Source organism: Dendrobium catenatum, unplaced genomic scaffold (assembly GCF_001605985.2).
Source record: "Dendrobium catenatum unplaced genomic scaffold, ASM160598v2 fragScaff_scaffold_506, whole genome shotgun sequence".
Classification (NCBI taxonomy): Eukaryota; Viridiplantae; Streptophyta; class Magnoliopsida; order Asparagales; family Orchidaceae; genus Dendrobium; species Dendrobium catenatum.
Genome location: NW_021318968.1, coordinates 1,250,400 through 1,273,009, shown reverse-complemented (window position 1 = coordinate 1,273,009; position 22,610 = coordinate 1,250,400). Strand labels below are relative to the sequence as shown.

Here is a 22,610-nt window from a genome sequence, read left to right as displayed (position 1 = left end):
TAACCTCCACTTGTGAGAAGTTAAGGATGGTGGATGGAGTATGGATCCACAAAGTGGAAGAGGAAAAATAAACATAAAGTCCATAATAAAGATGTAATTAGAGTATTTGAATGAACTATCCTAAATCTCTTTATAAAAAAAGTGAGAAAACATATTTCAACCATTAAAGTTGAGAATTTAAGGATAACTATAAAAATGTTTAATGGATACTTGCATCATCTATTCAAAAAGAACAAAAATGATCCAAGCATACTAGCATGACATATCAGATACTTTAAATATATTTGTTTTTTCAATTATCATAAAATTAGTTTTTTCCAAGCAACAAAGAACTATATTTCTTATTTGTAAGATACTTTAAATATATTTGTTTTTTCAATTATCATAACATTAGTTTAGTTTTGTTTTTTTTATATTATCATAAAATTAGTTAACCAAATAATTGCAAAAAAAAAAAAAAGTCAATCTTGTTAATGGTTTGAGTGATATGCCCATTAAATAAAACAAACATCGTATATTCATTCTCTTGATCATAAATCATTCCCTTAGCACTTAGTAATTATGATTTTTGAATTAATGATCTCGAACTTATTGGATTCATCTCAATTTTTATTAGGTCTACATCCGGACGTCAATAAAATATCGCCACGTGCTCTAACTCTTTATCGCGCAGCCTGACAACCCGACCCGGAACCGATTTAAAAAAATCTTCATATAAAAATTATGTCAAAGCATTTAGTTAATAAATCGTCCGTTGGTAGGCCGATTCCCATCAGCCGTCACTGTAGTTTTTTTTTTTAATGAGGGCTTGGCCCAATGTCAGTAGTTTCAGGACTATTTTGAAATCGGAAGTGAGCATCACTGCTGAGTCAATTTCCCGCCCCCCTTCCCCCCATTTCTAGGGTTGGTATGCTACACCATCCCCGGACCATTCCTCTTCTTCATTAGGGTGAACAACTTGTGTTCGCCATTTCCGGCGAGGATGCACATCAAGGAGATATCCCTGGAGGGTTTCAAATCGTACGCGACGAGGACTGTTGTTTCAGGCTTTGACCCCTTTTTCAACGCGATCACGGGGCTAAACGGCTCCGGGAAGTCCAACATCCTCGACTCCATCTGCTTCGTGCTTGGGATCACCAACCTCCAGCAAGTACGCGCCACCAATCTCCAGGAACTTGTCTACAAGCAGGGACAGGCCGGCATTACTAAGGCTACCGTCTCCGTTATTTTTGACAACTCTGACCGGAGTCGAAGCCCTTTAGGTTACGAGGGCTGCTCTGAGATAACTGTCACAAGGCAGGTGGGGGTTTAAGCCTACCTTTATTTATTTGAATTTTAATACGAACCCTAACTAGGGTATTTGAAGTTTAAAGTCTTGAATAGTTCCTTGTAATCTTAGATCGCATGCAAGTTTGAATTCAGCGGTCTTATTAAATTTTTTTCTATTTTTATTTAATATTTTTTCTTCGTTCCTACTCACTGTTTAGTTGTCAACCTGGCAACGTCATTTTGAGCAACATTTAGGACTTTCGACTTTTGGTATTAAGGCCATGCATTTACTTGTGCTTGGAATTGAACTGTGTTAATCTTTCTTAACACTTCGGGGAGGTTTGGCTGCAAGTGGGTTTAGTAAATCCTATAAATCTGGATTTATCAAATCTCGAAGTTGTTAAATTATGAAAATTGTTTGGGATGAGATACGTTAAATTCAGGCAAACTATTTGGCTGAACATTTCAAGATTTATTTGGCTGCATATTTTAGGATTTATTTGACTGCACATTTCAGGATATATGGTGGTTAAGGTCTTTAATATGAACATATACATAATACATGTGTAAGAATTGAACTTTGTTATATGAATTATGATATGAGTGAATTATGTGAAATTGCTGATCTAACATATATAAGTTCCTAAAAATTAATTATTGGCCATACATCAATAATCGAATTATAAAGTTAACATAACTTCATACAATAAAAATGATGAAATCAAGCTGAATAGTACATTGTAGATTAATATTAATTAACATATAGACTAAGTTGTAGTGAACAATAGAATCCAAGATATGTTTGCTATAGATGGCGACATGATATATCTTGCAATTCAGTTATGATGAGTGATCTTCTTGAGTTGAAGTTTGAAATTAAAAAAGTATAAGGTTGTAATAATTTCAAATTTATATTGAATTTTTACTACTATAATAAAAAATCTTACTTGAGCATCCTGCAAATTCATGGTGATGACATATCTTGTGGTCTGACCTTAAATTATTTCCTCTATTGTTGTATGCATGTTAGGATCCTCATCATTCACTTTAGCCTCACCATATTGAGTATCATGTTGAATTTTTGTCTGTGACATATTAAAGTAGAGATCATGTCTATGATATTAACCAATGAAATTATGTAAAATTGCACATGTAAGCACTATGCCAGTTTGAACGCTAACAAAAAATTATTGCAAGTGAGTCAATACTTGAAATTGTTCTTTTTAAACCTCAAAAGTTCTCTCAACTATGTTGCGTAATTATGCATTTCAATGATTAAATAACTATTGCGCAAAAATATATTTTATGGTGTTAGTTCCACGATAATCATTAAGGTGATATCTATATCCCGAAAATGGTTTTACCAGTTTATCAATGTTGATATAACCAGGGTCAAACAAATAATAACTATCCATCCATCATCCATGCCCATCTAAGCATGTGCAAATCCGCAATAGATCCCTCTCACCTAGAGACAACAAAACAAACTGCCAATTGAATAACATCGCCGCCATTTCATTTTGGGATTTAAACCCCTTCCGATTATGATATCGATTTTATTAATTACTACTAACAACGATAGCATGTGCGCACCAACAACCGCACCTAATACATTTTTAAAGTAATGATAAAATTATGCATTTGAACGTATGAAAGGATAACATTTCACATTTGACAATGACACAATACCCTGTAGCATCTGATTAAAATATTTGCTCACATTTTATAGTGAATGCTGAAAGAAATCACATAATTGTTTGTAGCCATGCATATGAGCTACCCCACAAAGAAATATGCTTAGTTGTTATATTGCGACTATATTTTTGATATCATTTAATAGACCACGACTAAGTAGTGGGTCCCTTAAACACATGAAAGCCTCAATTGGTAACCTGAAGTTTTGATAAGCTCATATTGGTTAACTAAATAACACATCCTTCATATATTGATGACCAGTGTAAGTCCTATCAAACAAATGTCGTCTTATATGCAACTCTTCATCAGAGGAGCAACTCTCTTCAAAGATAGAGGGAGTTAATTCAGTGATCGCTTCATTTATTTGTAAATGAAAATCAATCATACCATAAAGGAAATCATGAATTACTGTGCATAAATAATCATAACTACATGAGAGCAAACAAAATAAATTAAGTTATTCATAATTATGTGAGGCCATTTGGACAAACATAAATGATTAACTCAAAATTTTAAAGTACTCATAACTTACAAGATGAACTAAGCATCTTTTTTATTAATACAATAAATGATGAAATATATAAATAAAAATACAGGTGATCTACTAAGTGAGATGCAATATAAAGAAAAAGCGTTAAGTAGATAAGCACTACATATAAGATGCTCATAGCCGTGACAGTAATGCATAGAATCATGGGTGATCATTAACAACATATTCTATCCATCTTTTAGAAGCTAATCATCCTAAATCATTAGGATGACCTTGTTGTATTTATTTTTCTTTAGTGTGTCATGGATAGCAATGATTGCTTGAAAAGTAATATGTTTAATGTTTAACTGATTTTACAAAATATTTCGTTATGGTGTAAGGATCACTTCATTCTGTTGCTTCCTGGAATATTATGACCTATGATGCATCGATACACCTATTTATGAAGGCCTGTTATATTGGACATGTGTCGGACACGAATATACACCCGATACGGCTCATATATGTGTTCGATATGGCAAGGGCGTATCCCATTAAAATAATATTTAATTTAAAAATGATATGCATACCGGACACACGTATCTTATTGAATAATGAAAACAAATTATTTGAATAAAATGAGCAACTACATGTATTTGCCTATTCATTTCTACGAGTAGTGTGCTAGGGTTATGCTTTTATTTTTCGTTTAGGCAAGAAGCTGATGCCAAGTAGGGTACGCGAGCAGGGAGGGCAGTTTTCGCAAGCAGGGGCTAGGGTTATGCGTGTATTTTTCATTTGCGCAAGTGAGTTTCATCATCCTCATACTGTGAAAGAAATTGGAGCACATACTCATTTATTCAAATAATGAAGAGGAACAAAATTACTCCATAATGGGTTGACGATTTAATTTATGTGCATACCAATTTTAGGCTTATATCAAGAAATACTACAATTTATATGAAAGGAGATAACAAGATGTGAGATGTTGCCGGAGATGAATTCCCTTGATGATATGAGAATATTGAAGATTGCTAATCTTCCACTTGATAAGTCGGAATTGGAAGCAATGATATTTATTGAAGATGATATAGAAGTTCAAAGACAAATCCCTGAAGAAGCTTATCCTATCATTCTTTCCACTGAATAGTTGAAACTTCATGCACTAGACAGTTTATGTTTATATTTTTGATGTTATACTAAACATTTTGTGCTTACTTTTATTTTGATATTATAAGCTAGAAGTCTAAATATGATATTGCTTTAATGTTTCTTTGTCATTTTAAATATTATGCTTTAATTACTATCTTAATTTTAATATATGATTTGTAAATTATAATGCCGTTTCCGTGTCGTACCCGTATTTTATACTTTTAATAATTGAAGTGTCTCGTATCTGTATCATGTCGTATCCTTGTCGTTGTATCCGTATCAGGTGCAAAATAGATTACGACATTCTTATCTGATTCAACCAAAAGCTTGTTCAATGTTTCATTATTTCCTTTCTTCTCAGTGCTTCTCACAATACGTACTGGATCATCAGCTGACCTTTTTGTGCCTACTTTAGGACCTAAACCTAATTTATATTTTTAAATCTTATAATGATAGTTACTTTAGTGCAATTGGTTCCTGATCTTCTGTTTATTACTTTTATAAGGTCCAGTCATAATTCTTTCTTCAAAATGCTATTACAAAAATTCTCGTATAGGTATTGTTTAAGTAGAAGTTTACCTAGCACTAGGTTATGCTCTTCAGGCCATTTTGGAGTATGTATTGAGAAATCAAGTGAAGCATAGTATGTAGCTTAAATATGTTTTTAAGTAATTGTAGAGGAATGATCGGTTATAGTGCTTTATCAAGAAGTAATATATCAGAATAGGCTAATCTAACTATTATTGTTTTAAAAAATATTTTTAAGAACTACGCAATGGGTAAATTCAATTTTAATGATGACGGTTAGAGTCATTACATAGATAAAAGATAAAAAAAAAAAACGTTGCTTAGTGCATGATGCTATATATAAAACCCGTGTTCTTTTATTTTGTAATCCTATTGGTTCAAATCGAGGTATGGAAAATGGTTAAAATGAAATATTGTATTGTGTAGTTGTATTTCCCAATCTGTTCCATTGAATTGTTACCATTATGCGCTTATTTGAATTGGGACTTCATTTTAAGCTTCTTGATCATAAATTTTCTTAAGTTAAATTCTTCCATCCACCTTTTCTTTTAACATGGGGTAGTAGCGTTGGAAGCATTCTGTTGATACGGCTTTTTTAGAACTCTGTCTTATTGCTTTGGTAGTCTGTATTTTGTTTTTCATACTTCATGCACAACATTGCTCAAATTGAAGGTATTATCTTCCTCAAATCACAAGGAACAGTAACAGACTGCCTTTTAAATTGCAATTTGTTTGGCTTGCAGATTGTAGTTGGCGGAAGAAACAAATACCTTATTAATGGGCACCTTGCTCAGCCCTCTCGAGTGCAGACACTTTTTCATTCTGTGCAGCTTAATGTCAACAATCCACATTTTCTCATAATGCAAGGGCGCATAACTAAAGTGCTAAACATGAAACCACCTGAAATTCTATCCATGCTTGAAGAGGCTGCTGGTACAAAAATGTATGAAATGAAAAAAGAATCTGCTTTAAAGACTCTTGAGAAGAAACAAAGCAAATTGGATGAGATGGATAAACTCCTTGACCAGGAAATTCTTCCTTCTCTTGAGAAGCTCAGAAAGGAGAGGATGCAGTACATGCAATGGGCCAATGGCAATGCAGAATTGGATTGTCTTAAAAGGTTTTGCATTGCTTATGAATATGTGCAGGCAGAAAAAGTGCGAGATGGTGCAGTAAGTGGAGTTGCACAGATAAAGATTAAAATTGCTGAACTTGATGATAGAACAGAAAGATCAAGAAGAGATATTGAAGTGATGGAGAGTAATTTGTCTAATTTGATTTCTGATAAAGAAGCAAAGTTAGGTGGTGAGGTAAGGAAGCTGTCACTGACTGTAGATGAACTTTCTCGTTGTTTGGTGAAGGAGACTTCAATAATGTCCAACCAAGAAGAATCATTGAGGTCAGAAGAAAATGCTGCCAAGAAGGTAAACACTGTTTCTGGTCCTGATGGCTTTCTTCATTCTTTCTTATGAATGCAGTATGTTTAACTAAGCGTTAACTGGTTTGCACGTAGTAAGTTATTTTTCAAAATATTCAGACTTCTAAACTAATGCTTGAAACTATTATTCCATCAGAAATATGACAGTATGTCACTATGCTTCTAATTGGAATTACATGTATTTCCTTTTTTTCTTCTATCCACCATCAGTTCTCAACTGGAAACTACAAGATTTGCTATAGATTTCTAGTTTCACTGTCTGAAATCTGCGAATGGTATTTAACAGATTAGCAAGAATATCGATGATCTCAAACGATCAATTATTGAGAAAGATTTTGCTGTTCATAAAGTTGAGAGTGGAGCAGCTGATCTAAAGGAGAGAGTTGAAGAGTTATCAAAAAATTTGGATGATTGTGAGAAAGAATACCAGGTATACCAAAACCGTTGATTTCTCATTGCTTATTGTTACCCTCAATATATTTATGATCTAAAACTTCTACCACTAGGGTGTACTAGCTGGCAAAAGCAGCATAAACGAGGACAAATGTCTGGAAGATCAGCTAAGAGATGCAAAAGTTTCAGTTGGAAACTGTGAAACTGAACTGAAGCAGTTAAAAACCAAAACTAGCCATTTAGATAAAGAACTTAAAACAAAAAGGGCACAGTTGAAATCAAAATGTGATGAGGCTGCTGCTGTAGAAAAAGAGCTCAGTGATAGGAAGAAAGATCTTGACAGCATTAAGTCTGCATTGGAATCTATTGGATGTGAAGAAGGCGAGATGGAGGCTCTTCAAAAGGTTAGCATAGCAATGACTGGTAACCTTTATAGGCCATAGGAAGTTAAATCTATGAATGGCTGCATAGCCTGCATGTGATTGATTTGAATACTTCCGATAGGTATCCAAAGGACATCTCTAATTTCCACATTTTTATGGTAGAGAACTTGGATTTTGTTGATGTTCTTTTGTGATGCTCTGCTGGTCAGGACCGTTCTGTGGAGCTTGAGGCTATTCAGAAGCTGAAAGATGGAATTCGCATTCTTTCAGGTCAACTTGCAAATGTCGAGTTCAGTTATCGTGATCCTGTTAAAAACTTTGATCGGTCAAGCGTGAAGGGGGTGGTTGCGAGGTTGATTAAAATAAAAGACAGGTCTACTATGACTGCTTTAGAGGTTGGATCTATAAGATTTCAAATGTAACCAATAATACTTTTTCTCTCTTCCATTGCTATTTGAAAACTAGTCAAGCCATCATGCAGGTGGCTGCTGGGGGCAAGCTGTTTAATGTTGTTGTCGACACAGAAAGCACTGGGAAACAGCTGCTCCAAAATGGAGAACTTCGAAGAAGAGTAACAATTATACCATTAAACAAAATCCAATCTCATATTGTTCCTACAAGGGTTCAGCAATCTGCTGCTAGCCTGGTTAGACTGTTACAATATTCATAGTAATTTTTTTAACCTATTTTGTTTGTTTTACATTTTTTATTGTTTCGCAGGTTGGTGAGCATAATGCAGAACTGGCACTCCTTTTGATAGGATATGATGATGAAGTTAAGGTAAGCAGTTCCGTCTCAAAGCGTAAGATATATTGATATCTTAACTTTATCTACCTATTTTGCCATCAGTTGCTAAGTTACTTGATATATTCAATCTTGATGGTTTTAGTTGTGATTGTTGGATTTACTTTGCAATGAATATGCGGAAATGTGTGCACCTGTTTAATTTTAATGTATTCTGGTACCAGAGAAACATTTCTTGCTTTTGTTCTTTTCTTGTGTGCTGGATGTCTTATTTGGTTCACGTTCATATGACCTGTTGATGACAGCTGCTCTTTTCGGCATATGATTTTCAGAAAGTTGGGGTATACAATTTTGCTGTGGGATATAATACCATGCAGGGACCATCTTCCTTTTCCATTGGGAGGACATGCCATCCCATGCACGAGGTGCATTGGGGTGGCATGTATGCCGTCCCTATTCTAATGATATATATATATATATTAAAGAATATGTTGGTAAAATGTAGCACTACCTGGTGTAAATGGATGTTGTCTTTCCTCATCTAACTTGTTATGATATACGATGGTGTGTTCACTTTGCGTTCATTTCTTGCAGAATGCCATGGCTTATGTGTTTGGATCAACATTTGTTTGTCGAAGCACTAATGCAGCAAAAGAGGTACCTTTTTGGTTGATATCAGGAGTTTATTTGTGTTAAAAAATGAAAATATTTTCTGATCAGGTGTTTTTCTTTGAAGTTGAAACCCAATATTAACTAAATAGAAGTTGGGGGTCTTGAAAGTTGGGAAAGAAATAGAAAGAAAAACAACATCCTATTTAAAATGACGGTATTTCTTAATTCCTTGATAGCTTTGAAATTGTAATTATTTTTTTGTCATACCTAACTTTTGTCTCACATTCGGAAGGCTGTGGTGAAGGTAGCATGCGTATTTCCTCCATAACCCCTACCAAAGATTTTGGCTAAATTTAGGCTGAATTTGATCTAGTTGGATTCTGTCATCCATTTGACCTATCAAAACTCATTCGAATTTCATACAAATATCCATAATTTTTCTTAAGACACTCTTTTTCCATCACCAAGTGTTTGCAAGTCCTAAACTGTCCACCAATTGATGCTTTAAAAGTCAAAATTCCATTTGTTAAAATTCGGCCAAAATTCTAGCTCCCATACATATCATTATTTCACTGAATGAAACTTGAACATCACCCCAAATCGATGGCCTTTCATCATTAATTTTAAATGCTATAACAATTTCTTTATAGTAGCCAACCCATAATAAACTAGTTTAAATGGGTGACAAAATTGACGCAACTTAGAACTTAGTCAACAACTGTGCAGGAGTAGAGCTGCAAATAAAGCGAGCGTTCGATAAACTATTTGTGGCATTGCATGATAAGGACTCATTCATATTTATTTGATTAACTAATTGAACAAATTTGAACAACCTTATGAATACTCGGTTTTTAAATATGTATGTTTTGTCTCCTAAGTTAATCCATGCTAGCATTTTTGTTTCTCTAAGTGATTTTAATATTCAAGCATTGCAGATTGCCTTCAATCGAGATATCGGAACTACAAGTGTGACTCTTGAAGGTGACATATTTCAACCTAGTGGACTTCTAACTGGTGGTAGTCGCAAGTGAGATTTTATCTTCCCTATCATTTAAGCAGTGTTTTCAATGTTAGGTAAACCCCAAATATGTATGTTCTTGAGTTAATCTTATTATCACAAATAAATTTACTAGTTTCGGTATGCTAAATTTTAGTTTGTAAAGTTTTTCATTTCTGTATCATATTAAGATTTAGTGACCTGTGATGATGGAATCATTGAGTTAATGGCTGTTGGTTTGTGAAAAATATTAGGTAGTTGTTACTAAATTAGTAAATGAGAGAGAGATTGAAGAGCAATAAAATGATGGAGAGAGAATGCATGGATGTGATTATCATGCTCTCTTTTCTTTTTGTTTATTTCCCGCTCTTTCTTGCACACAAAACATTGTTGCATATGACAAATACTGGATAGTTACTTATCTTTTTGTTGTTTAGGCGAAAATTCTAAACAATTTAATTGTCTAGTTATATTTTCACATCCTTGTTACCGCCCAGGGAATATAAATTATTACTAAAGTAATTGGTGAAAGATGAAGATTTATGATTTATTCAGATGCCAGTTGAATAATCAATTACTTGTCCAAGTTCGTCATTTTTTTTGGGCTGCTGAGATGATATTTATTCTTTGCATTACAGATTTATTAAAGTAAGCTTTATTACTGGTTAACTTATAGTTTTCAGTCTAGTGCCAGCAGTCGTTCCCTCATCATTATTTTATTCTTATTCGTAGTTCTTTTGTGATTATATTTGCTACATATAATTGTCATCGATTGTTGCCTATTTTTTATTTTTTATTGTCTCTCAGTACAGATTAAACCCATTTAATTTTTTAGGGGTGGAGGCGAGCTTTTAAGGCAGCTTCATGAATTAGCTGAAAAAGATTCAGAGCTTTGTGTTCGTCAAAATAGGTTGTCAGAAATTGATGGCAAGGTTATCTTTAGAATCTAAAGCTGACTCAGGAATCATCTTTATATATTATTTTATATGCCACTCCACTTTTTTATTTTAGTAAACCTAAATCCAGTTTTTCAGAACTTGTTTTGTTTTTATTTTATTTAAATTCTCTTTAGTTTTAAATTGCAAAATACTTTCTAAGATAGTTTATTTGTACAATCGAAGAATCAAAATATCAGACTATTGTTGGAATCACCTTAAATTTTTTTCCTGCTGTGTTCATTTCTCAGATCACGAAACTTTTGCCTCTCCACAAAAGGTTCATGCATTTTAAATCACAATTGGAGCTGAAATCATATGATCTTTCTCTCTTCCAGAGTAGAGCTGAACAGAATGAGCACCATAAGGTTTTTTCTCCAGATATTTGACTGAAGTGCAATTACTTGAATTTGTGTCCATCATGACTTTACATTCTTATAACCTTTTTTCCGTGTGAGCTCTAGCTTGGTGAGCTGGTTAGAAAAATTGAACAAGAGATTGAAGAAACAAAGCTGTATGGAGAACAAAAGCAACATCTGCTAGAAAACTATGTTTCCAATGTTCAAGAACTTGAAAAATTGATCAGAGAACACGCTACACATCGTGAGAGTATGCTTAAGGAACTTGACAAAAGAATAAAGGTCTTAAAAGCTGATTTGCAGTCCGCTTCAAAGCAAATGAAGGTAATATATATATATTCTTTTCCAAATATCTAAATTCTCTGAGCCGTGAAGATGCTGGTTGTCTTTTGTTGTGAGAACTTAACAATTCAATTTGATAGCAATAAGTTTTAACATGCAGATGGCCTGTTGATGTATTATGATATTTTATATGCATGATTTCAGTGTCATGAAAATGAAAAGGAGAGGCTTATCATGGAAAAAGATGCAATTATCCAAGAACTTGCCTCATTGGAAATCCAATTATCTTCCTCGGAGAAACAGATTGTTTCTCTCACTGAAGCACTGGATAAACAAAAATTAGTGGTATGTTTTGGATATTAGTACTGTTTTGTTTTTGCTCAAAGGATACTGTAATGTTTGCTTCTCCTTAATCGCTTAACCATTTGATTTGGAAGTATTTAAATTCTTCAGGTCAGTTCCATAAAAAAGGAACACATTCAAGCTGAATCTGAGTTGCAAGAGATTTATTCCAAGATGAAAGAATGTGATAGCCAGATTAGCAAAATTTCAAAAGAGCAGCAGAAGCTTCAGCAGCAACAAAGTGATGCAAATGTAGAAAGAAAGAAACTAGAAAATGAGGTAGCTACCTCATGCGGACAGTTTTTGCACTTCTTTACTGAATAGAACATTTAGTATCATTATTTACATTCATTTAGCATTTAGGTAAAACGCATGGAATTGGAACAAAAAGATTGCTCTGTGAGAGTTGATAGACTGCTTGAAAAGCATGGGTGGATTACTGCTGAGAAACAGCTATTTGGTAAGAGTGGAACTGACTATGATTTCTCCTCGCGTGACCTTAACAGCGCCAAGGAGGAATATGAAAAGCTGCAATCTGAACAGGCTAGGTCTGCAAATTTAGTTCGAAAATTTTTTCTGCAAATTCATATTCTCTACCTAGTTTGTGACTGAATCATGAATTTAAAACCTAATTGTTTCTTTAGACCCTTTGTTCATCTAATGGCAAATAATAATAATAATAATATGTAATTGTTTGCAGTCTTGAAAAGAGGATCAACAAGAAGGTTATTGCAATGTTTGAGAAAGCAGAAGAAGAATACAACTCTTTAATTTTGAAGAAGAACATAATTGAGGCTGGTCACCACTTCCTTTTCTATTTTAATTGTAGTTTTATAAATGAGTTCCTTGATATTCATACTTGTTGCAGAATGATAAGGCTAAGATTAAAAAGGTGATTGAAGAGCTAGATGAAAAAAAGAAGGAAACACTTAAAGTAACCTGGGTCAAAGTGAACAAGTGAGTATCAATTTTCATGCCAGAATATTGTAAATTTTGCTTCATTTTTCTGTGCACCTTTTTGTCTTGATCTATGTTAGGGATTTCTTCTGCAGTTTTATATTAAATATATCGTAGCACTTATGGTTAGTTGATATAGCAAATGTTTTTTCCAGGGATTTTGGGTCTATTTTCAGTACACTTTTGCCAGGTACTATGTCTATGCTTCAACCTCCAGAGGGATGCAGTTTTCTAGATGGCCTTGAGGTCCGTGTTGCATTCGGAAGTGTTTGGAAGCAATCCCTTTCAGAATTGAGTGGAGGCCAGCGATCCCTTCTTGCTCTTTCTCTTATTCTAGCCTTGCTCCTTTACAAGCCTGCTCCTCTTTATATATTAGACGAGGTAGATTTATTTTTAAGTATGGTTTTGAAACTTTAAATTTAGTATTTTATGTTTGTTATCGTTCACGTTGTATGTTGATTACACGTTAGAAACCTATTGTGTATAAATTACCTGCATTTATTATCAACAATTACCTGAAAAGTGCAAAAAATATATTATATTTTGTTCGACTGAATATCTTCAGGTATGGTTATTTGTTTCGTAAGTTTTATTCTATTGACAATGAAGATCTGACGACCAGTTTAGTTGTTTTGGAGAATGAATTGCAATGTGTGTCATGATTCGGCTTGAGTATTTGAAATATAAAATCATGAGTGACAATAAATTTGCAATGGAAATTTAATTTCTTTCAACAATGATTAAAATGATTAAATAAAATAACATTAAAAATTTTTAGAAAGAGCCTGTAATTATTTATCACAAATTTGAGCATGTCTAATTTAATTCATATATATTTTCATTCTATCCTGTTCTTTCGTACACAAAAGTTCTCTCTCTCTCTCTCTCTAGATTTTTGACTCAACCAACTCATTGCATGTCACTTCTTCTTCTTCACAAAAACTCCCCTCTTTCTTCTCTCAGTTATAACTCCATCGAATAGTGCCTTCGATTCCAATAGATAAGTCATATAAACTCCTCTCTTATTATGATCTTAGCTGCTGAAAAGGTCGCACAACTAGTTTATTTCTTTGCCTTCTTCTAACATATTGTATGGCTTACCTTCTTCTTTTCTAGCGAATGGGAATGCATAGTCGATGAATGAACTCCTCTTCTTTTTCTGTCTTTGATTCTCTACACTAAACCCTTCTTCTTCTCCATCGACTATTTTGAATGCTCGTACATTGAACCCTTCTCTCCCTCTTTGTATGTTGGCTTAAAAAAAATGGCGCGTTGGCATGAATCCCACTTTACAGACATAGTATTCTTTTATGCTTAAGTCAAATTGTAGTTATTCAGATTTTCCCTGAGGGTAGTGTTAGGGTTTAGTTAGATCTGGATCCTTATTTTCTTTGAGCGCAAACACTCATAGTTAATTACCACTCTTAACACGTAAGAGAGAACTCTCAATTAAGGATGAATAATTTTAGGTGTTTTAATCTCAATTGTGGGGAAAATAGAGGTAAACCCGATCAAGATCCCATGATTTTGTCATTCCGGGTATACCGTAAGTTTTAGTTTATCAGCACTAGCAATCATTGAACATAATGTCCAATGAATCTGATTAGCAGCCTTGAGTTACTTCCTCTTAGGGATCTTGAGTAAACTGAAGTTGTTAGATGTATGTTGATTTGCTTTAGGTTTGAAAAAGACGCTTTGGGGTTTACATCTATTAGAATACAATAAATTACTTTTGGTTTGAGATTTATAACTTTGTTTAGAAGTTCATACATGCGAGATCGTGTGCAAGTGAAGGCACGAAGACGGATGTTTGGTTGGAGGCGAAGACGGATGTTTGGTCGGAGGCGAAGACGGATATGTTTGGTCGGAGACGAAGTAGGCGTTCACGTGGGTTTGGGGGGTTCGGCGTGACACAAGCGACATAATAGGCAAGTATTTCCACACGTAGGGCATAGACGTAGGCGGAGGCTTATGTGTGGGTAGGTCTGATGTCCAATCGGACGAGGATGGAAGTCGCGTGCGTTAGGAGGAGGCGAATGCCAACAGTCACACAATTGTTTATGTGTATTATGGTGACCAGACAGAGATGGAGGGGGCGCGGCTTAGCAAACGGAGGTATGGGATTGGTGTTGGCTGTCGTGTGCGGCAATCAAGCACTCGAATTCGTGCATGAGGTGGGAAGGCAAACAATTTTGGCAAAGAAAAAAGCATAAGTTCTTTTTTATACCTTTCTACTTTTTCAATATTATAATAATAATTGTCATTTTCATTCAACTCAAGATCATCTCGAACTTGGGACCGCCACTTCCAATGTATAACTAGAGAGTCGGGGGATTCATTATATACAACATACTATGCTCTTTTTAGAATATCCTTGACAACAGAAGTTTTTCTACTAGATATTCTAAAAACTTCTGTTGAAGCAAATGCCCTTACTGGTAATGCTTCCTAAGTATCCTAGCTTCTCAATAGAATATCCTTTTTTCTATTGAAGCAAATGTCCTTACTGGTAATGACTTCGAGTCATTGAAGTGGATGAAACGAAACAACACCAAACGTGAAATCAAAAAGCCTTTCTAGGAGACTTCTCTCCAACAACAACCACCAAATAAGGAAGAATCTGTATATTTCAATATATACAAAATATTTAAAGCCGTTAAAGATAGAAGCTTAAAAGAAACTAAGAAGCTTTGTCAATGAGGTTATTCTTAAAATGCAACTCATTCCTGGACTGATAAGGTTTCGATGAAGGATATCAAACGTGATTCTTACTATCGGGAGCCAATAAAATACTTTCCTAGTATGAGTCCACATCCATACTATAGAAGAAAATATATGACAAAAAATTTTGATAGCTTATACCCAAAAGTCTATGCTAAAAAATATGATAAATGAAGGCCTCAACGATATCAAGAATATGAGCATTCGAAGACACATTCTGATGCTAGTGGTCATCAATATGTAACTGCAAGAAAAAGACAAATTTGGATTCCAAAGAAACCAAAATATCCTAAAGATCGTAAATGACATCTCTAACCTCAAGCACAAAAGTTATCCTTTAGTAGAAAAACTTATGTTGGCAAGGATGTTCCAGAAAGAGAGGAGTATATTGTTTATAATGAATCTCTTGACTATCCAGTTATACACTAGAAGCGGCAGTCCCAACTTAGAGATGATCTCGAGTTGGGTGAAAAAATAATTATTATAACAATGTTGAAGAAGTGGAAATGTATAAAAAAAACTTACCCATTGTTCTATGCCAAAATCGTTTGCCTTCCCACCTCTCGCATGAATTCGAGTGCTCGACTGCCGCACACGACAACCTACACTCATACCACACCAATCTCCACCTATGTTTGCTAAGCTGCACCCCCTTCGTCTCCATTCAGTCACCCTAATACACACAAAAAATCGTGTGACTACCGGCGTCCGCCTCCTGACACATGTGACCACCGTCCCTACTCAATTAGACGTCCTGCCTACCCACATGTAAGCGTCGGCGTACGCCTGTGCCCTACGCGTGGAACTACTTGCCTGTTTCGTTGCTTGCTTCATGCTGAATCCCCAACCCGTGTGAACGCCTCCTTTGCCTCTGACCAAACAGCTGCCTCCATGCCTTCACTTGCACACCATCTCGCCTGTGTGAAATACCCAACTCCCCAATGCTCCTTGGCAAGCTCTCCAGATACAAAGCTCTAAACTCATGACCTGACCCGGATACTTGAATTAACGAGGCGTGAACAAACAGTCGAATTGTTATAACATTAGTTTTAAATTCTAATACAGTTTACTTTCTACATACCAAATAAAAATTGAAAAGCCACTATCTTCCCTTTTTAACGCACCACTAATTCAATCTTCACATTTTAGTTATTTACATAAACTAGGATTTACCTGTTTTCATTTGAGCGCCATCTTTTGTAGGCGTATTCATTTCTTTTAGCCATTTTCAGTAATCAGGAAACTTTCCTGAAATCGTTAGTTTAATAGAGCGAGTTTACTAAGTATACTTCGTTGGTAATCATCATTTCATTTACAACAGTTAAGCATATAAAATAAGACATGCATCATATTCATCTCGTATTCTTTTCCAGTTACATATTTATAGATATCTCACTTCATATAATATAGATCTTTAACTTCATATAATATAGATCTCTATTATGCATCTTTCGAATAACATATTTCTTTTTCCAATTAACATTCATCCATTCTTTTATTTCCCTATTTATTTATTTATTTATTTATTTTTACATATAGTATAGGAGGGCCATCTAAAATATGTACCAATAAATGTACAACCATTTGCACTACCTTTTAATGTGCACGGGTGCGTTGCTTCCCCAGCCAGTACCATACTAACATGAATTTTTGTAATTTGCATATATCTTCCTTTTTCAATATTCTCAATTTCATTTCATATTAAACCTTTAATTATAACAAGTAAGCATGTATTAATGATCAATAATAGCCATATAACAATAATCAACATTTTCATTTCTTTTATTCTTCTTGATTTATTTTATTCATACAATATCCATTTAGTTGACATAATGTTTTCATGGGTAATGATTTTATTAAATTTAAAAGATTTTTATTAAAATAAAAGACATGGAAATTTCTATAAAATAATTATAATTACTCACTTTAAATATTTCTGTATGATTAGATTCCTTCCAAATTTTAGCCCTCTGAAATGTACCCATGGGCGGATCTAGCTTCTTTTTTCAGGGTGGACAAATTTTTTTTTTTGGTGGGGGATGGGCAAAGATACTTAGGATTGATAAAATTAGGGGAAAAAAGATTTTTGAGAGGGGGCAAAATACCCAAAATGTTATGAAATATCCCCTCTAAAAATTTAGTATTTTATTTTAGGGTGGGTATCAATACATGGGTGTTCCGCCCATGAATGTACCTCCAACACTTATCTCAATATGAAAACCTTACACTGTTCCAAAATAACATAATATTTTAAATAAGTATTACAATCCACTCTGGATGTCTTAAATATCATCAAAAAGAAAACATCAATTTTCTTCAACCAACTCCAGAAGATTTTTGATTGATTAAATTTTTATTAACATAACATAATTTCTCTAAATCATCCACAAAATTTCTATTAATTGAAAATAATTACCTCACTACAGTTTTGCCTTCCTTGCAAATTTCTTTCTTTCATTGTCAGATCTAAGCTTACTATAATTGGATTCTTCCCACAAAAATAATGTTTCTTCAAGTAGGAGAATTATAAATATTTTCTTTTCTTAGATTGAACAAAAAAACAGAAGAAAAAGAAATAGAATTTGCTTACACTTTCTTATGATGAGATTTCCTAAATCCAAATACTTCCTCTTTCTCCTTCTGATTTTCTTCCGTTCTGAATTCAAATAAACATTTATTCCTTCTTAAGCTTACATCTCAGAAGAAAAAAAAAAAAATCCACCAAACTATAAATAAAACTGACCACTTAACTTCTTATTTCTTTTTCTTCCTCTCTAAACAGTCTTCTCTCGACACAACACTTCACACGAGATTTGCTTATACTATAATAAGCGTATAGAAGTTATAATTCACGAGGAGTATTCTTTTCATTCCCATACGTGAATATTTGCTCAAAATCACGAATCAAATCCTCCAGCCTCTGGCCGTGCTTGTGCGGGGTTCGCTTGGGTCGCGACTGCATGTTTTGCTCGCTTCTGTTTCATTCACTGTTAAAAGATATCCGGTTCAGATGAACCCGATAGGTTCGATTCTTACAACCATTAAGTAAAGAAAAAAAAAGATTAATACCAAAACAATTACTAAAGTGAAAGAATATGGTATTGTAAAGTAAAGTACGATACAAAAAGTATAGCAGGGTACTGGTGCAAGAAAGAAAAGCAAGATATTGAAAACTAAAGTGCAAGAAAAATAGGGTAAAGTACTGAACAACTAAATCTGGAAGAGAAACTACTATAGCAAAAACACTAGTGTCGGGCTAGAAAATAACTGAAAGCTAAATGTCTAGTGTCAAGTTAGGAAACAATTATAAACTAAAGTACCTACAAGTAAAATCTAATCTACCCTAAGCACAAACTACATGCTACTTCCCAAGGGATGCAGTAAGTCCTGCAAATAATCAGACAATTTCTAAGGGAGTTGTAAGACCTATCAATCAAACCAAACTATTGGACACCTTAATCTATAGGGTTAAGTTGTAAGACCCACCATGGGGCCACTTCCAAAGAGAAGCGGTAAGACCTGTCCTATCCAAATAATCATGCAAATTCCAAAGGGAGTCGTAAGACCTATCATTTGGAAAAATTTTAAATGAAATATCATACCCTAAATCAAATTAACTTATGAGTATTCTAATAGATGTAAACTCCAAAATTCAATAAAACTAAAACTTACATATAACCATGTTAATCTCAATACTAGTGTTGGGAACGAGTCGACCGCGCAAGGTGAAGTTCGAAGCAAAAGAGTTCGAAATCACTCAAAACTCACCCGATATGCTTCAACCGAAAACCCAAAAAGAACGGTACCGATGTGTCTGGAGCAACGAAATTAACTAAGATCGACGCTCGTGTTAATTGGAATTGTCGATTGGCAAAATTTTAAATTTTGTACGCGCAAATTGAGGAGACCTCTTCATTTTAAATGCCTCGAAATTCCTATAAAATACAAACATTTTCAAGTGATTGCAAATCACCCCAATGATGGCCGTGTTGACAGTAAATTTCAACTGGAGGGGTCAATTCTCAAAAGCCAACTTCAAAATCTAATCGCCAAAACTTAAAACTAAAATCCATCCATATTCTGCAACTGTTTATCGGGGGTGATAAATTTAAAATTAATCTTAACTCATAAAGAGCGAATGTCATGTATCATTAAAATTCATCCTCAAATAGCCTCTTGCCAGCAGGGGCGAGACACGTGCCTTTGATGGGGGGTTTTGCCGCAAAATGTTACCATTATATTACGATCATGTCTAAAGCCCGTATGCTCACTAATGGTTTCAAACTCTTGAGTAATGAATCATATGTCATACTTGATAGGCATAAATCCCTCTGTCAGCTAAGGTGGATTCATATCTATCCCCTTAAACAAACACCATCTCAGGTTTACAAGATATTCTTGGACGAAGCAACCCATACTGTCGATAAGGTGTTTTATGTTAGGTTGAGTCGACTACCTTCTATGACTAAGTAGACTAGGGATCATGACAGTCCGGTATGCGAAACCATGGGATCTTGATCGGGCTTGTCTTCATTCCCCTCATCTCTTGTTTTAAGTTTATGGTGATAAGTTTCAAATCATAAAACCAAATTCAAATTCTAAAGTTGCTGCTACTATATGCTGGGTACTTAGTGCCAATCTCACAATTAGCCTTAATCGAAAGTTCTCTCTTGTTATCGAGAGTGGTAATTAACTATAGGAAATTAGAACTCAGATGATAAATTCCTCACAAAATGAGGTATTACCTATGGGTAGTGAATTTGCCTTCTGAAAATTTACCTTGGAACTTAAATCTGTTAAAACCCTCCGCTGTCAAACGTCAACAAAAAGAACGGCAGGGAGAGGCCGGGGCATGGAATTTTTCGGAGCCCACAATCCGAGCAACACGTAATTGACATGCAAGGTTTGATCAGTTTTACCCTTGTTGGTAATGCTGAATCCAGGCATAAGTTGGGCTTACTTCGTTTAATCAATGATTATGCCTTGCCTTTTAATTGTCGTAACATTTCTTCGTAAGCACCAATTAAAATATGGTGTTTGAAGCTGTAACGTGAATTTTTTGCGTTGGAAGCTACTGAAGATGGAATCTTTATTATTATTGTTTTTCTTTTAATTTTGGATCTATATACCTGTTCAATTCATTCGGCCAAGTTTTGGATCTTCTGATTATTTGTTGTACATTTAGAGAAAATCTATTCACATTTTAAACCATTATGAATTTGATTGCATGATTGTTAATTTGCGTTAGGGAAACAAAGAAAGGCTTGAAAAGTTGGTGTTAGGAATTATTTTTTTGACCAAAAATGGCGCCATTGGCAGTTTCTTTTCAGTATTAGCATGGTTGCTATTTTCTTGGGCAAACGGTTGTTCACATATAACACTGCATAAGACTGCGTTCATCTGCTGGAAACATGTTTTGTGTTCTAATTTTGTTGATGCGGTAATATAACTTCACAAATGTTTTTTGGCATTAAAAGCAGCTGATTTCTTGAGCTAATGCTTTGATCTTTTATCTTAATTGCTATTGTATGGCTTTTTTTTTTGCTGGTGACAGATTTGAACTTCCCAATTATTTTAATTTAAACTTTTGTACTCTATGACCTGAATTTGTTATCCATCCACATGCATAAATTTCTGAGCCAGGTGGATGCCGCTCTTGATTTAAGCCACACCCAGAACATTGGAAGAATGATTAAAGCTCATTTTCCCCATTCTCAGGTTTGTTTGTTCTCTACATGTGTGCTTGTTTTCAGCCAAAAAAATCCTCTAGTTTTATTTATCTTGTAAAATTAATGAGAAAATTTGATTAGTATTAACTTGTTGACTTGCTACTAGACCTGAATAAAAAATTGGGTTGCTTCATTAAAATTATATTTATTCCTAAAGATTTTAAACATGCAGTCTTCAAACTTCACAAAGGATGGAGGGGGAATGATCTGGTTTATGAATTGCTAGACAACGCGAATGAATTGTATTTATTCCTAATGAATTGCTTCACTAAAACCTTCTTTTTTTGTGCACTCCCTATCCTTTACTATTTTCCATAGATTCTTTAGCATATAATTGACTGATTAATCCATATCTTGAACTAGTAGTGATCATATTGTATCATTCTTCTTGCAGTTCATTGTTGTTTCTTTGAAGGAGGGAATGTTCAACAACGCGAACGTTCTATTTCGGACCAAATTTGTTGATGGAGTTTCCACAGTTTCAAGAACTGTAGCCTCAAAGCAGAAATAATTATCTTATCGTTATTTGCTAGTAAGTGTATAATTTTATCGTGATATGATATGTTCAGGGCTATTTATACTTCGCCTACATCTTCGATCAGCAAGATGTCGCTTTATCATTTTGGAACTTTTAATATTTTTTGAATGTATCTTATTATGTATTATGTGCTATGTGGCATATTTGTTGTTGCTTTTGTGAATATAGAATTTCTACTGGAAAACAAACCATACCAAATAAACACTGTTCGGTCCAGTTAGTAACAATTGACATTCTCATTGTCTGTCGAAAATGTCACGGGCTAGGTTTGGGTTGAACCCGAAATTGACCCGGCACTATTCAGTCAACCTGAGCCCGACCCGTTTTGGGTCTGGGTCAACCCAACACAACCCGAATGACCTGGTGCCAATAAAACTGCTAGTTTTCTGGTCAAAAAACGGCTCATTCTTCGCGTTTTGGGTCAAAAAGGGTAAAAATGGGTCAGTCTCGTGTTGCCAGGTCAAAAATGAGTTTTTGGATAAAAAATGGGTCAATTTCGGATCAAAGGGTGATTTTTGAAAAATGTCGAATTGTTGAACCCTAACCCGACCCGTTTCTGGTTTGAGTTGACCCTAACCCGAAATTTTCGGGTCGTGTCAAATATTGACATCCCTAGCATAATGTACTCTTCAAGTTTTTTTACTCGTTCTCCAACTTATAGAATGTTGCTTTTAGTGGCTTAGGATTAAAGATGAATTTGAGTGAAATATGCACTTTCTCAGAATAATTCATCTTTTATAAACAGTTAGAAGGATCAAACTTTTCTAGGTGGGATCTTTGGTTTAAGATGAATTTTGTGGATCTGAGTTTATCCAGCCAATCATCTGAACTGAAGCTATTTGGTTTCAGTTTGGAATTTTATAATTGAGCTTACTGAAGAAGGTTTATTTAAAATTATGCAGCTGTTATCCTTGAAAGCCCTCATGCTTTTTAAATTGAATTTTGTCTTATGTTTTAAAATGGGGATGGATACCCATTTCGTAAGTGATGCTCCAGCTGTTGGGTTTATTCCTACTTTGTATTATTCATGTAATTAAAAAAAAAAAAAAAGTGGAGGTGATGTGCAG

At 34.5% G+C, this 22,610-nt stretch overlaps 1 protein-coding gene across 1 annotated transcript; it reads left to right on the top strand.

Annotated features, from left to right (window-relative positions):
- The first annotated feature begins 828 nt into the window (after positions 1 to 828).
- Positions 829 to 21,696, top strand: LOC110107742 (structural maintenance of chromosomes protein 2-1). Its single transcript, XM_020838105.2, has 20 exons — positions 829 to 1,300; positions 5,857 to 6,537; positions 6,838 to 6,981; positions 7,058 to 7,348; positions 7,537 to 7,722; positions 7,809 to 7,973; positions 8,048 to 8,107; positions 8,666 to 8,728; positions 9,619 to 9,710; positions 10,516 to 10,612; positions 10,867 to 10,983; positions 11,080 to 11,298; positions 11,461 to 11,601; positions 11,710 to 11,877; positions 11,962 to 12,146; positions 12,299 to 12,392; positions 12,467 to 12,555; positions 12,711 to 12,936; positions 20,920 to 20,994; positions 21,400 to 21,696. Exons 1-20 carry the CDS (start codon positions 983 to 985, stop codon positions 21,514 to 21,516), a joined length of 3,528 nt encoding a protein of 1,175 aa, XP_020693764.1. The 5' UTR covers positions 829 to 982; the 3' UTR covers positions 21,517 to 21,696.
- The last annotated feature ends 914 nt before the right edge of the window (positions 21,697 to 22,610 follow it).

Bases quoted from the DNA above. Each gene is read 5' to 3' on its own strand.
- LOC110107742 (XM_020838105.2), top strand. From the start codon at position 983: ATGCACATCAAGGAGATATCCCTGGAGGGTTTCAAATCGTACGCGACG. The intron at 8,729-9,618 runs GTACCTTTTTGG...CAAGCATTGCAG, and splicing joins GCACTAATGCAGCAAAAGAG to ATTGCCTTCAATCGAGATAT. The intron at 10,613-10,866 runs GTTATCTTTAGA...TTCATTTCTCAG, and splicing joins TGTCAGAAATTGATGGCAAG to ATCACGAAACTTTTGCCTCT.